General features: G+C 36.0%; 1 protein-coding gene across 3 annotated transcripts in view; it reads right to left on the reverse strand.

Annotated features, from left to right (window-relative positions):
• The window catches only part of VPS41 (VPS41 subunit of HOPS complex), a 110,151-nt gene that overhangs the window by 78,758 nt on the left and 15,751 nt on the right, over positions 1–15,642 (reverse strand). For all 3 annotated transcript variants that reach the window (XM_039715131.1, XM_039715132.1, XM_039715133.1), the window contains exons 3-4: positions 8,801–8,908; positions 5,714–5,791 (exon numbers count right to left, since the gene is read on the reverse strand). In XM_039715131.1, the coding sequence (XP_039571065.1) occupies positions 5,714–5,791; positions 8,801–8,908 (186 nt within the window). The remainder of the gene's footprint in view (positions 1–5,713; positions 5,792–8,800; positions 8,909–15,642) is intronic.

Below are 15,642 nucleotides of genomic sequence, written 5' to 3' on the forward strand. Positions count from 1 at the left end.
TAATAAGCATAGTACCAGAATAAACATATAAAGCATACTTTCCAAGCCTTTATACCAAAAAGCCAGGCTCAAAAGCCATCTGAATTATTCCCACAACTACTGTAAAAACCTTTGGACTTCCAAATCATTTGCAGTTAAAATGAAAAGAAAGACAGAGAGAAGCAGAAGTGTTATTAAATTGAGTGTAGACACTCAAGACTTAAGACAAAAATCCCAAAAGATGACATTTGTATCAATGTTTTCCATTTGAAAGAGTTAGCAGTTGGCATAAAGCATTTAAGACGTAAAAATGCAATACCTATTTGGGTGGGAGGTCCCAGGGTTGAGAAGGAAACCTGTCCCTTGCATAGACACTTGCTTCTATCAAAACCATAATTTTTATTTTGGTTTTTGGAACTATCACTTAAAATAGCCCACTTGGTTTTGTAAACAAAACAGGATTTCAGCTTCAAATTTAACAGGCACAGTAACACCATGCAAATCCTAACACAGAGCTACCCAGATCTTTTAATTCCGTTGCTTCACTTCCTAAGTTTTCCTACATAGTCTGACACTAACAACTAAAATGATGTATTTAAAGGTAATAAACAGGAATTTTAAGTAGCTTGTCAAAGTAAGTGACATTTATATCATCTTAGTTTCAAACTGTCATGCAAACTTCCATCCAAAGCAACTTCATTATACAAGGAAAAGCTAAGTTACCTTCCCCATTGAAAGATGTTGCTTAATCTCCTACAGCAGTTAATAGGTTTTGTATCATTACTAGCAGCAGCACTTAGTGCTTAAGAACAGCTGTTTCTTTGTTAGAAATATTTTTTATTGTTAACAATTAAACTCTTGTCAAGAGGCAACAAGTCTACTGAAGCCTCTGGTTTTCTTTGCAACCTGCTGAGTTATCAGCAAAACGAATAGGCCACAGACTGACCTTCAAGCAAGGTCTTGCTCCAGAGACTGGTGAGTGCTGTAACTTCAATACAGCCAAGGGCAATAATACCACCACAGAAGGAACTCCCTTTCAAGCCTTCAAGGTAGCAGAGATGACATAGTGGTTTTGGATTATTATCATTCTAATTAAAAAAAGGGTAATTAAATAGTTAGTGCTACACAATGTGAGACAATCAAAAAAAAAAAAAAAACTCCTCACAAGGTAAGGAAAGAAATACATTGTAAAAAGATATTCCGTGAGGAGGTTACTTCCTGAAACTCCAGCAGTCTTGAATATCTCACAACAGCTGTTGCACGCTAAAAGGACTTTAATTTCTTCGTAGTAAGAGAAGCTTTAAAACACTAGTTACATTGTTTTCTAGACCATGCATCGGTACTGAAATACCTTCAATGCATGAAACATTTAAATCCTTGTTACTTATAAAACAGGCAGTCTTTCCCCTTCTAAAAGACTATCACTGGCACCATCCAAGACTTCTTACTACTTTTGCTTTAAGCTTGATGTTTATGAGAAGACCAGAATGGGGACAGGTTTTCTTGCCCTTTGAAAGCTTTTTGATTTATTACATAACTAAACATGTTTGTACAGCTTTCTCCATATTTACAAATCCTTAATCCAAAGGATGTCAGTTCAGGCAATAATTATATGAATAAATTGTAGACAGTCTAAGAAGGAAAGAGACGGAGAGACATTTAGAATTAACGTGCTGTGAATCAGTCCTACATCATCCTCTGTCAGTGGAATTAGCAGGCTTTTCTTCCCTCTTCTTGTTGCCTTTTAGCAATATTTTTCAGTGTATTTGACACATTTCATCTCACTCAATGCACTGAAACCTAATACAAAAGATACCAGTTTGTCAAACATACATTATTGAGGATGCATACCAGTTAATCTTAGGCAGCTGACATTGTCGAAGACAAGCCACCCTGGCAAGAGCTACAGAAATGCTAGCCAAAGAGGAGACAGGGATAACAAGTGCACAAGCACAACTGCTGAGATACCAAGCAACACAAAAGGCCAAAACCTTCCAATTCCTGTCTCAATTTCCCCCAAACCACAAATATCTTACAACAATTTCAAAGCACACATTTCCACTGCTGTTGACAAGAGAAGCTGCAAGCCTGAAAAGACTAGTCATCCACCTGGCATAGGATTCAGCATCGGATACTTGAAGAGCTGGATGAGAGTAAGACTTTATTCTGAAAATAATTTTTAGTTTTTTACATCAGTTTCACAGAAGCCTCTCGGAATATTTGTGGGTCAAAGTAGAGTAGACACTACAGTATTTGTAATCCAGGATAATCACATTGATTTGCTGCTGTGGACATCAAGAAGTTCAATCCTAATAGGTTTTTTAAACAATAAACAAAAAAGTATGTTACAATAGCAGAACTTCTAGGGGCACCAAGCTTTATATTTTAGTGTTTCTTACAGCTGTTTTTAGCTCAAATGAAAATGATAAATACATTCGGTCTTCAAAAGGAGTACTGCCATTCAAAACTTGGCATTCTGGACATAATGCAACACACTGGTGAATACTCTCCCTAATTTTGCTGCAAATCCTTTGATATGAGTACCTTTTTATTTTTTACAATTTGGCTCAAATGCAGATGCAAATCATTATGGAAAATAAAGGATTTATTATAAAAGCAAAATTCTTATTTCTTCAATTTTCAAGCCCATTTATATTTTTTTAACATGGCTTCCTGAAATTAGGAAAGAAAAACAGAAATCAGGAGGACTATGAGAGCAGTAATGGCATTTTCTAAGTATATTTAATATGAACTTGCCATTAAAATGAATTTTTAAAAAATACTTAAAAAAACCCCTCTTGCATAATTCTGGTTTATTTTACATACAAAGAGTGTTTGAATCTAGTAGCTTTTAAAGTTTCCCACATATGGTTTGTTTTTGCTAAATGCACATTTAACAGATGTATAGAAAAATAATTAATTTTTTCATGTCTCAGCTTTTCTTTAAAGAAACCCCAAACCCCTGAGAAATAGAGATAAAGACTCAAATGAAGTACAAGTCCTTGAATTGTGTAACTGTTTTCTTTTGCACAAAGGACATCACATTGATATCCTTCCTATTAATTTCTGCAATGCCACAAGACAGAAAACATCTGCTGAATAGATCCTTTTAGAAAGAAAAATACATGCAAGACACACCCCAGGTACACTGTTCACTGCAAACAATTAAAATATTTCAGTGGTAATACTGCTATTTTACTCGGAAAAAAATCTACACAATATTAATTTCAAATAATCAGTAACAACAGGTACTTCCCCTATTAACAACTGCAAGAGCTGTATATGCCATTTCACCAATGAAAAGGTTCTGAGAAGGAATTTGTTCTTTTTGGATCAGAGAAAAAGAACCAGAAAAAACACCATTAGTGAAAACAGTCTTCGGCAGCACATTTACAAGAAATGCTTTCTCCCTGTGTAACTTCAGGAAGTAATTCTCTTTTTTTTCAAGAAAGGGTTAGGCTTTATGTGGGATTTATAACATGCCAGTATTTTAACGCAAATTCCCCAGGAGAGACAATAAAGAGGACTTAGGAGAAGAAGAAGAAAAAGTAGGAGAAAACTGAAGGAAGACCCCCACTGAATGTTTGCTAGTGATGCCTCTAGTCTGAAATTCAACATCTTGAAAAGTTCAGGTTAGAAGGAAAATATTTCGGTGTACAGCAGCCAGTTCAAAATAAACTGTCTATGGGTTCAGCACTGACATTATTAACTCAGAAAACCTCTCCGCTTAAGCAGCCATGTACATCATAGAGCTGCTTTCTTCTCACATAGGCAGCCTGTTCTGTTCTACAACAGTCAGTAGTTCCTCAAAAAACTTTTCTTTTAAAGACATGTGGTGCTAGAGAAAAATCATTCTTCTTCAAACTAGAAAAAAGAGGGAAAAAAAAAGAAAAAAGAAGCACCATTTCCACCTGATCCATGACATAATCTACTGCACTGGAGACATGTACATTACAAAAAGACATATAAACATTAAGAATAGAATCCAAGAAACATTTATTTTCCCTATTCTCCAGCTCAAAAAGCAGTTTGTACTGTAACAATAGTTTCAATAGAAATCATTGCCATCTTTACAAGAGACACAGCACAAAAATCATCCTGAAGCAGGCCAAGTTTGGAAACGTGACATCTCTGAGCAAAAAATAACATTATAGTCCAACACTAACTTCATAAGAAACCACCGTCCCAGAATGCACTGGTAGGACCTTTTAGTAAAGAAAAACAAATAAAACACCAGCAAATTTGGGAAGGTGTGTATAAAGAGAATGCAGGGATTTTGTTTTATGGACTTAAGCAGGTAACAGGTCCCCTTGCTCCTTGCTCTACACCTAGGCAGTTCCCTAAGTCTTTACAGAAGGAGGATTTAATCTCTTGGAACCAGTGTAAGAGAAAAAGGCATTGGTGGTGGACAGAAGAAGACTGTTCTACAAATAAAATTTTCCAAGCACCTTACACTGAATGGAACAAATACAAGTTTAGGACTGTTAATGCCAGACTCAATACAAAATCTCCACTTCATTTCAGTGAGCCTCTGACTCTATCTTCTACTGCAGCAATGGAAGAGAATAATTCAGGTACATTTAATCCGAACTGAATTATTCAGAGAGAGAGAGAATTTCTCCTACTTCCCAGAGAAACTCTATCAAGAAATACGCATGTAAAGTAATCATAACTGCAAGGGAGACACCAAAAGCTTTTCCTCCTCTGAAATGCAGTCAGCATTCTCAGCTGCAGGGCTGATGAGCATACAAAATTAAAAGAAATAGAAGCACATAATTAGTTTGACTTTAATCAATCCCCAGGAGGTCATTGTCAATCTGACTAAAATTAAATCTAAAAATTCCTTCAAGAGCTGTGCCTTAAGTTTATGTCCTACTCCCTTCCACAATTCATAATTAGATTTTAAAAAAATATAAACAAACACTTGACCCCTTCCATGCAGCTGCAAATTCTCTTTGCAAACATGTCCACATCTTGTGATGGTTTTTGTGATTGCTAGTGCTTACACTACTATGAAAAACTTAGTAGTAGTGCTTGGCTACTAGAATTTTTGATAACCTGAAGAGAAAAAAAAATTCTAGTTATTTTCCTCCCACTCCCCAAGAAAGACAGGGAATTTGAAACTAATGAAGTAATATCTACAATAAAAAGGAACATTTAATATTCTAGAGCAGAGCTTTAAATTTAGCATTTTATTCTTCTGATACCACAAAGCACAATAAGGAAAAAGGCTTCTTCTTTTCTTTCCATCAATACAATCCCTTAATAACTCAAATTTCAACAAATTTACATAAAATACTAGCATTATATATTTGTAATTGATAAACTGAGCCAGCAAGGTCATCAGTTTTCAATTACTTGTGGCAACTAGATAAGGTGATAGTGCACAAACTAATAACTGACAGTAGTCAGCTAATGAACAGGTTCATGCCTTATGGAAGTAATGAGCTTCTGGGTTCCATTTTTAATAGCAACTTGCAATCACAAATATGTATTTCCTCTTCTGCTTCATGAAGAAGTTTACTATATATAAAGTGAGATGCGCTCACCAAAAAGACATGCAGCATAACTTCTTTTTGCAAGGACCATACACTGTTTTTTCTGTTATGGAATCATTAGTGTAGTTGCAGGTGTAACAAACATGTTAACTGACTTATCACAGCAAGAGTGTTAACTGGTATGTCACAGCAGTTTTACATGCCTGTAAATGGGATCTGAGTAACATCATACTTACAACATCAAACTTCTGTGTGATGTTCCCCTGGACATCAAGTAAATAAACTTTGCCATAGTGTGTTCCCAGTGCCAAAAACTGTGAAAGGAAGAGATTGATTACATAAACACAAAGATACCACAAGAAATACTACAATGCTAAATGAACTACAGGATTAGCAACACTGGGGAAAACAAAAAAGCCCGCCACTTTCTATAGAGAAAGGTTATTTTAACTGCTCCCAAATAATAAAACAGGGTTTCAAGCCCATATTACTGTGATAGTGCAAGTTAGCTGTCAGAATGAGTCATGAGGACCCTCGTCTACTGACAACTAATGGTACGTCTGCAGTCTGTATACACCAGCTGATGGACTGTGGCAGCAAATTAAAAATGCAGCGTGAGAGCAAGAATCAACAGAGATCTGAAACAGTTCCTAGATCCTTTCTGCAGCTTTTTCAATCCTAATGTTTCCTTTGACCTTTATTTTTAATTCTCCTTCATTATTAAAATAAAAACAAAGTGTTCAAACACAGCAAAAGGCCAATGCAAGCCACTGGTGAAACACAGTTGAATTATGGAAGGTCTGTGACAGTGCATTTAAGCACACAGATAACTCCTGGGTTTCTTTTCCTTCACATAGTAACATTCCTAAATAGAATACTCCCAAGACAAATACACTGCCTCTTAAATCTCAGGAGTTTAATTCTAAAAAATAGTAGCAAAATAAAGAAATCTCGACATAAATCCATATTATCACAAACTTATTTTGATACAAACAAGAAAGAAATTGATTCTGAGAGATCTGCTGTTAATTTAACCATGTGAACTACACCTAAACAGAAAAGATAGAATTTCAGTACTACTTGATTTATGACAGAGGTTTCTTTTATTTGCCCCCTCCCCCACCCTCCCACTTTCAGCATTACTGAAATAGTCTAGGCTACTCAATTTTCTGTATTTCACTGCATGCGAGCATGCTTCATTGCAACCTATAATGAAATGCTCAAATTTACAGGCACTGCTAAGCGTGTCAGTCAGGCAGCACAATCTTTAAAAAATAACCTTACAGAAAGTCAAGGTTTAAAAGGATTTATCAAAATGGAATTGCTTAAAATGAAATTTCTGTTCAGGCACTTAAAATATGAAGCTACATTAAAAGGAGGCAAGAAAGGGAAAGAAGGGGTTCATTAGAAATTCATTCCCTGCAATGCCTTTCACTCCTGCAAGGTTGCCTTTTTTCAGGAAGAAAAAAGTCCCCCGGGTAAAAAAATCAATACTGGTTAATAAAACATCAGGTGTGCAGACATAACTAGGTATGACTATTCCACTGCACAGGCCTGCTTGAATGCACCAGGTGCCATGACGATTAGTCATCCAGTGCAGACAGCAAGCCTGGTGAAAATATGATGCTTTAGCAGCAGAAATGAAAAAAATAAATTCTGGGGGGAAATTAGTGTGAATGAAGAAGCCAGATCTCAGGATTCCCAGCAAAGTTATACTGCTTTAGTCAGAGTTATATTTTACATATTACTGTATAATTTTTCTAATGATACCATTCAGCAGGGCTTCTCCTGTTTGTTCAGGTAAAAAATCCTGAAAAAACCAACCAGAATGAAACAGAAATACCCTTGCAAAACCTATAAAACAGCCTCATTTTTAAGTTCTCTGTTGCAAGAGACCTATTCCTAAAAGACTGCAGCACCTGGCTTCTAACAATATTGATTCTTCTCATAAGTAATGTATCTAGTTTGCTGGAAAACTGAAAGTGCTGGGATACTTCAACAGTTTTCCTGTATTGTCATGCTTTGTGACACTATAGCAAAAGCTGTATCTGTTCACATCCTTAGAGAAAAATCCTGTTAAACTCTTGGCTTTCAAAATTTACCTGAGATGCAGGAATAAAAGGTAACAGAAACAGGCCACAGACAAAGAGGAAATGCTTGCCAATTTTCCAAATATCTGTGTAATTCTAAGTTGTCAAAAACATTTTTAAAAGACTTATTGTTTTCATTCACACAGCTAAAATACAAGCTTCATCTTAAGAGGCTCTTGAGCCATAGCAACAGTCCTCTGAGGAAAAGAAACACAGCACAAGTCCATCTAAAAATATAGCCAAATAATAAAGATAAATCCCTCAACACTAACTGTTAAGGAGATACTACTGGCTATGAAAAATTATATATTCAGAAAATAGCTACTATGTTTTACATATTAGTAGCTAACAAATCATTAACTCACACTTTCAGGTGGACTTCAGAATGCCTCAATATTCTAAAATGTTTTTCAGTATGTATAAAAGAGAAGAAAACTCATAAAACACAATAGCAATTGTTTAATTCACTAAAGAAGCACATGAAGTTTATTTATTTTAATAACAAAATATTAATTATTTTAAAAATTTCTTTACTTTGCATTGTCTATTACTTTATCCTTATTATGCCTCTGGTACATCAAAAACTCTAGCATGTGCAGTTCCTCTCTTTGTTTCTAACACAGTGAATCAGGGAAGTACGACACCCCCCAAAAGTAAAGCCTAAGCAAACAAACAATACAAGAATTACTTTCCTCTACACCGTATTGTAGATGTCTTCCACAGCCAAATATATATGCTAAGCTCCTGACATGATCAAGTTGGTCTTTCCTGACACGGCTGTACAATATATACCAACTTCCTTTCTGAATAAAGAAAAGTTAGGACTGTATCCTGATTGCATTCTTAATACTATTCATAATTAAATCTGAGTGAGCATTTTTCTAGTAGCTTATGTAAACATCTCATCTAACAAATCACTGCATCTTGAATTCTCACCTCATTTCCTCATTGAGAAAATGTGTTTCCCACTGAAAAACTGCTTGATACAAACAAAAAGAGAATTGATTCTGAGAGATCTGCTGTTAATTGAACTATGTGAACTACTTATTTTATCACTGAGAAAATGTGGATTTCTCAGGTAAATGGTGAATTTTGTTTAGATTACCACTGCCTTGCAGTGCAACTCTAGATTTGGCATCACTTCTACACAGAAATATACTGAGGCATTATAAGCACATATAAATATATAAAACCCATCAGAAATGCTATATCAGCCACAAAGTCACACAATACCTTTTCATGCACTGTCATGCAGCTGGCTGCATCCTTCTGGAGAATTTCAGTCACTCCATTAGAAAGCCGTTCATACTTGAGCTTAGGTTCTTCTTCACTCTCATCTTCCTAAATTTTTAGAAGTGTAAGGAAAAGGGAGCAAGAGAGAAAAAAAAATACTTTTAAGTTTATTTTAGATTAAAATAAATTAAAAGATACCCCGAAACTATCACACAGCAACAGGCGAAGATGGATCACTGCGATCTCTTCACAACAGCCATTACAACCAAAAGCCAAACTTTCACAGTTTAATCATCTTGAAGGCATTTGGGCTGTGCTTTTTTGTTACTGGTTTTTCTTTTTACTCCAAAGTTCTGAGTGCAAAATCTGTATAGCAGCGTGTCAATTTAGCTGTAGGAGGCACTTACTTGATATCTAAAAAGCAGGAAAAATGTGCATGTGTATTTTGCTACATAAAGTTAGTCATTTGCAATTTAGAAGTAAAATACAAAAATGATGGATATGATAATGAATGATGACAAAATAAAGTGTGCCACTGTAGCCACTATGAACTGAAAGCTGAAGCATGCACGGTACAAGATACTTCACGACCTTTACAAGATGCTGCACCTCTGTAGGAAGGATAGATGCAAAATGCTGTGAACAAAAATAAGAAGAATCCACTAGGAATAAGTTAATTGTATACAATCCACCATTGGGCTTATGGTAAAAAAAAATACTATAAATATGTTTTCTGGGAAGAGGATCTGGACACATTCTACTCCTATGGATCACCTTTTTCTTCTGTATGTTAGGATTTTTTTCTGGTAAATACTGAAGCATTCCTCTCTTTTCAAGCATGTTAGGTATTATCACCCAATCACTACTTAAACGCAAGGAAGGATCATAGAGCAAAGAGTGAAGAGAAAGGAAACTAAGCTAAAAAAAAAAACCAAAAAAACCCCAACAAACAAAAAAAACCACCCAAGCAGCAAATTTATTGCTCAAAGAAGACCAACATGCTTATCTCTTAGGAAAAGAAAATCCTAGTTGCAAAATAGCTCTTTGGTCATAGGCATCTATCTGTAACAGAAGGTCTACAGAAGTACAATGCCAGAGAGATTCCACAGGCTTGAGTAAGTCTCAGTTAATCTTATACATGCACAGACATACACAAACCCTTATATATCCCGTGGTCTTCACTGGGAAACAGTATCTCTGCAATAATTTTCTCCTACACTTGCTATTGACTGTAATGAATATATCAATACTGAGTATGTTTCCCACATAAAACATATCTTTCATTCTTAAGTAACCAGAATATACCAGTGCAGTGCTCTAGTTAAAGGAATGCCTTAACTTCCCACCAACCAGTCTTCCAATTCCTAAAAATGCAGTGTCAGCCTACAGCAGAACTGTATTTGTGCAACGCTTTCTTGTAGACACAATGCAAAAAAAAAAAAATAGGGAAGAGAGACAAGTTAACAGGTTAATAAAATGCATTTTGTTTCAATTGCTTTTGCAGTACTAAAGCCAGTCTTTCCAAAGTTAAATAATACAGCAATTTACTATGTGTGCTACCATCATATACAAAACATGTGCAAAACCTCATACAAAGCACAAAAAAGCCATATATACCTATGGAAACACCCAATATTGAGACCCATGCTTATAGAAATATGCTTCAAAGAAAGTCTGTTTTAAAATGTTACGTGAGAGTTTTATGACAGAATACAAATGAGATTAATACAGGGATGTCAGCAGTACATGACGTAGGATTATGAAGTGGGATGTCAAAATGTCCACTAAGAAACAATTTTATTCAGTAAATCTAACACTGAACAAAGTTGTTACTAGACAGATGACAATGTCAAATTACAGGTCTGTATATAAATCAGTCAGATTCCTCATGCCTACAGATCGTTAATAAATGGCTACAAAGTAGAGGAAGGAGGTGAAGTCAAAGTAAAAAGCATACATTTGATAGAAGGAGAGTGTAAGGAAGTATGTATCCATTTTTTAACAATTAACACATTACTACATTTCATACATTGCTTACAAAGATTGCACTTGAAATGAATGCATGGGCAATCACTGAATAAATTTATAAAAGTAAAAAATGAACTCCAGTCATCTAGTTTTTATAAGATCCCGCATGTTGCTGGAGCCAGGACATCCAGTGTGCAACCAACATGAAAAGTTAATTCTAGTCTCTGGAGTAGTTTGCATAAAATCATTCATCCATGGACCATTAGACAAAGTTACTGTAAATAAGTTTTACCTGTCTTATTTATGAGTGAAAACTAAGTAATTTTTTCTGCACATGCATATACAAAAAATATATACTTTCAAAAGTCAGTGCACCAAAGCATTCTTCCAGGCTTCAAAGTAAGTAAATAAAATGAAAACTCTCAAATATTAGGCAGGATGATGTACCTATTTCACGCTTTCTTGACGGGTATCTTCTATGCTAAATAAAAGTCAAGCTAAAAGGTGAATTGAAATGAGGTTGGGGCACTTTACTGTAAACAAAATGAAATAAAAAGGTGATTTTCAAAAATTCAAGATTACTGCTTCAGACTTTGATATATTAAATGTATTTGATGATCTCTTATTTAGAGTACCAGGGTTTAATAATTTTAAAGGTATTTTTCTACCAGGAAAAGCTTTATGCAGTTTGAACTTCTAAAGTAAACACAAGCCAGTGTTAATAAAAGCAAATCAATAATTTTTGTTAAATTTTAATAATCTTGAAAACCCACAAATTAAACCATGAGCAGCCTGAGTTGAGATGTCAGTTAGCTGTGTTTCTATGACAACCTAGAGGAATAGTACAAGTCCTGACTTGCAGCAAAGCTAAGATATAAACAGAGCAAAATTTACCCCATACAAGAGAACTCACAGCTTTCCTTTTCTTAAGGGAAAAAATAACAAAAAAATTTTGCTGCATTTACACGTATTTTTATTAACTGTATGACACTCAATCAAACCCTCCTAGAGGATTCTAAAAATTTAAATATAAATTTTCTAATACTGCTTTTTGTACCACCACTTAATACTACTTCAATATTTAATGCTTAAAATTATCTGAAATAACAATACTAAATTTTGAGATTCTTGACAAATGTTTTAAGAGAAAAATAAATGTTTACTGCACAGAATGTGTAAAGCACATTTTGTAAAGCACACATGGCAGCTTAAATTCTGAATGGCAAGAAGACCCACAGAGTTGTCAGGAGGAAGGTACCTTTGTGATGTTATAAAATAAATAATGACCATTTTTCAACAGCAGGAATGCTAACTTGAAACTCATACTCCATTTGATTTTCCACTTGCCTTTTAAAGCTAAAGCTAGCAGTCATATAGCTAAAATATGCTGAAAAGAACAGGCATCCATAAACATTTCCCACTGAAAGCACATTTCCAACTGAATGAAATACTCTGATTAGCCCCTAAGACTAATACAAACTCCTTCCTACCGAGAGCTCTTCCAAGTGTCATTGCTGAACACTCCCGAACTGAAAACAAACTCCTCATTCACCCAGCACCCATGCAACACCAACTCTTCTTCTGGAACTGATTTACAAAACTAACAAGAGCTACAAATGTGCAGTGCCATTTTGCCTCTCAACAGGCCAGTGCCACTGCAAGTGATTCTCATCAGCCTTTCTGAACTCAGGTTCACAACCTTCTTCAGATACTCTGCCCCATCTTTCCTGGCTTTGCCTAAGGAATTGCTGTGCTGGAACTACGAGTAGGAAAAAAGAAAAAAAATCTGAAGTCGGTTCTTATGAAGAAAATTTCCAGAAGGAACCTGTGGGCAGTTCCCAGAGTTACTCCATTAGCCCACATTTGCTCCTGCAGCAGAGGATCTGCCCACAGGACAGTCTGTCACATGAACATTGCTCTATTGATTACAGATACCCTAATTATGTTACAGGTACTGAAAGCAAAAGTGTCATCGTTCCCACACAATTTGCCCTCAAAGTTTTTCAAAGCCTTTATGGAAATAAACATTGCATACATTATAAGGCAAGTGTCCTTCCCCTTTGCTGCACATCTTCTGCCCAGTCCCAGATAGAATTGCAATTACTCTAAATGTCCATTCCAGCCTTGTTTATGCCTGCAAGTTTTGATCCTGCAAAGAATTTAAACTCCAATACAAAGATAACTGAAGTCCATCACTGAAGCAATTTCAAAAAGGACACACACCCTACTCCAACAAGGCCCTAGCGTCATAGGCCTTCTTAAAAGGCTATGTCGGAAAAAGAAAAAAAAAACCAACAAAAACAACAACAACAACAACAACAACAAAAACCCCGACCGTTAATATTATTTTTTTACATGTTTTCTTTGAATTTTACATTGATTTCAGAGATTATAAGAAATGACCGTTAATACTATTTTTTTACATGTTTTCTTTGAATTTTACATTGATTTCAGAGATTATAAGAAATAATGGTGAATTACTTAATTTCCTCCTGGCCAGGACAGGGTTAATTTTTGCAGTAGCCAGGGGAGGCATGGCTAGGACACAGACACTCCTACACCACTTCATGCCATTGCCAGGTGTGGGGAGGACCTACACTGAGGATAAGGATCCCCTTCTCTGAGGAGAAGGGGTTCCTTCTGTTTGATGAGAGGATGGGCCAGGTAATGCTGGCTCCAACCCAGAGTAGCAGGTGAGTACAGGAGAATATTTTTGCATGTGAATCACTCCCTCTCTTTTGTACACTTTAGTTATTAATACTTTTGCTGTTACTGTTAATTTTCTTATCTCATTGCTGCTTCCAGTAAACTGCTCTTATCTCAACCCATCATCTTTCCATTTTGTGACTCCTACTCTCCTCTCCAGCCCACTGCAGGGGAAGGGAAGGAGGGGAGCAAGCAAGAAGCATGTGGTTTGTAGAGTCTCAGTGAGAGCACTAAAGTAAGGAGTACCATTCTTAAATTGCAACACCCCCTAGCTTACTGGGTCATTCAAAGTGCTCTGCCTCTGTGTGTCTGAATAGTTAATGTTTAGGACACACTATAAAATCTCATTAAAAAAAAAAAAAAAACCAAAAACCAAACCCAAACCAAAAAACCTCATTCTGCTGCAGAAAGTGCAACCTCAATAGTACTACAAAAAGGTGAGAAGAGACTACTACTTGGCAATTTGTGAGAGAAACTTTTCTTGACATTTAATACAGGTCAGACCTTGAGAAACCATATCAGCACTTTTATTTATTTAAATAGTCATCACTATGACACAGAAGAAAAAAAATTAAACCAACTAGTTAGAGCTCCAGAATTACTAGTTTACACACTATATAAAAATCTCCAGTAGAACCAAAGAAACCAACTTTCTCAAATTATTTTTTAATTAAAATAAAACTTCATAGAACATTTTAAGTATGCAAAAACGAATAAACACATCCTTAGTGCTCCGCTGGGGGCATCTTCACTTCTTATAGAAATTCAATGACAAATATAGAAAGAAACCAACATAAAAAGACCTCAAGCCCCAAAATGGAAGTCTCCAGGGATAGTTCCTTATTTCTCTTGTATACCTGCAGAAGCTCAAAGTGCAGCAAAATACCCAGCAGAACACAGTTGCCAACCTCATTTATTACTGTCCTTAGTTTTGACATCTTGACTTGATCCAAGATATAACCAACTCTTAATTTTTTTAACAGAAATAATGTCTTAATCAGGACATTGACTGATTGTCTCAGCTTTAGTTTTGAGGGCCTGTGAGGTTGGCTGGAAATTATCTTTCATTTATAAATCCCCTATTTGGCATGGCAGCAAAGAGTACTTAGCCAAGTGCCTGGTGTGTGGCTGAGAAGGGGAATGGATGACTTCTAGCCAGACTTCTATGAAAGGAACATCATCAGTGGGGTTTTACACCAACATCTGACCCCCTGGCTCTCTGCAAACCCTTTTTATAACCAGAATTGCTTGGAACGGCAGGATTGCACCCAGGATGGCTGTGTAAACCTTACTTTGGACAAGGGAGCCCAACAAGAACCTTACAAACTTAAGGTTAACTGCCACAAGATTTCCACAAGACAAGTACTACCCAACAAAAGATACAGATAAAGCTTTTTATTTAAACCTTCACAGCATTTTTGTACCTGGGAGCTGCACCAAATGGGTCATAATGCCTTCTTTGGCCCAATAAAGAAATTATTACTATTTTCAGCCTCTGACCTTTGTTAGGACCCAACTGATCTCCATTCATTCAAGATAAAAAGATATGGATTTACAGATGAACCTGATTTTACACTTGCTGAACCCCATTCCTCAAAATCCACAGAGAAAATACCTAACACCAAGGCCCTCAGACAAGCAAGTTCACTTATCTGTCATCTCTAGTTTTCTCTACCCACATTATATTTAGGATAAATGTGGCTCAGACAATCTGGTAATCCAGATAATCAGACAGAAGCCTCTATATCCTCAGTATCAACCCTACATATATCTATGCACATAATTTTTCACTTCCTTCTTTACTATATTTCACACCAAAACATTTTCTAATAGCTGTATGCTAAAAACCTAAGACTCACCATACTTTTCCTGTATCTATTGACAATAATTAAGCTTGACAAACCATACCGTTTCTTCACCCTGGAAATAATGCTTCAGTTTAGATACCCTTGGTCAGCTAGAACAACGAGCAAATTCTTCAACTTTGCTGATTTGGACAACAAGGCAAGATGCAGGCAGAGTAACTCTCCACTACACCTCTGTAGAACTAGGTCTGCTGACAGGGTTACTCACAGTTTTGGGACACAAATGGAAAAGGAAAACAGCGACTCTGCCCTGCTACAATATTATTAAGCTTAAAGGACTGAAGGACTGCTTTCACAGTACCA

The sequence above is a fragment of the Passer montanus genome, unplaced genomic scaffold, assembly GCF_014805655.1.
Source record: "Passer montanus isolate IOZ18808 unplaced genomic scaffold, ASM1480565v1 scaffold32, whole genome shotgun sequence".
Taxonomy (NCBI): domain Eukaryota; kingdom Metazoa; phylum Chordata; class Aves; order Passeriformes; family Passeridae; genus Passer; species Passer montanus.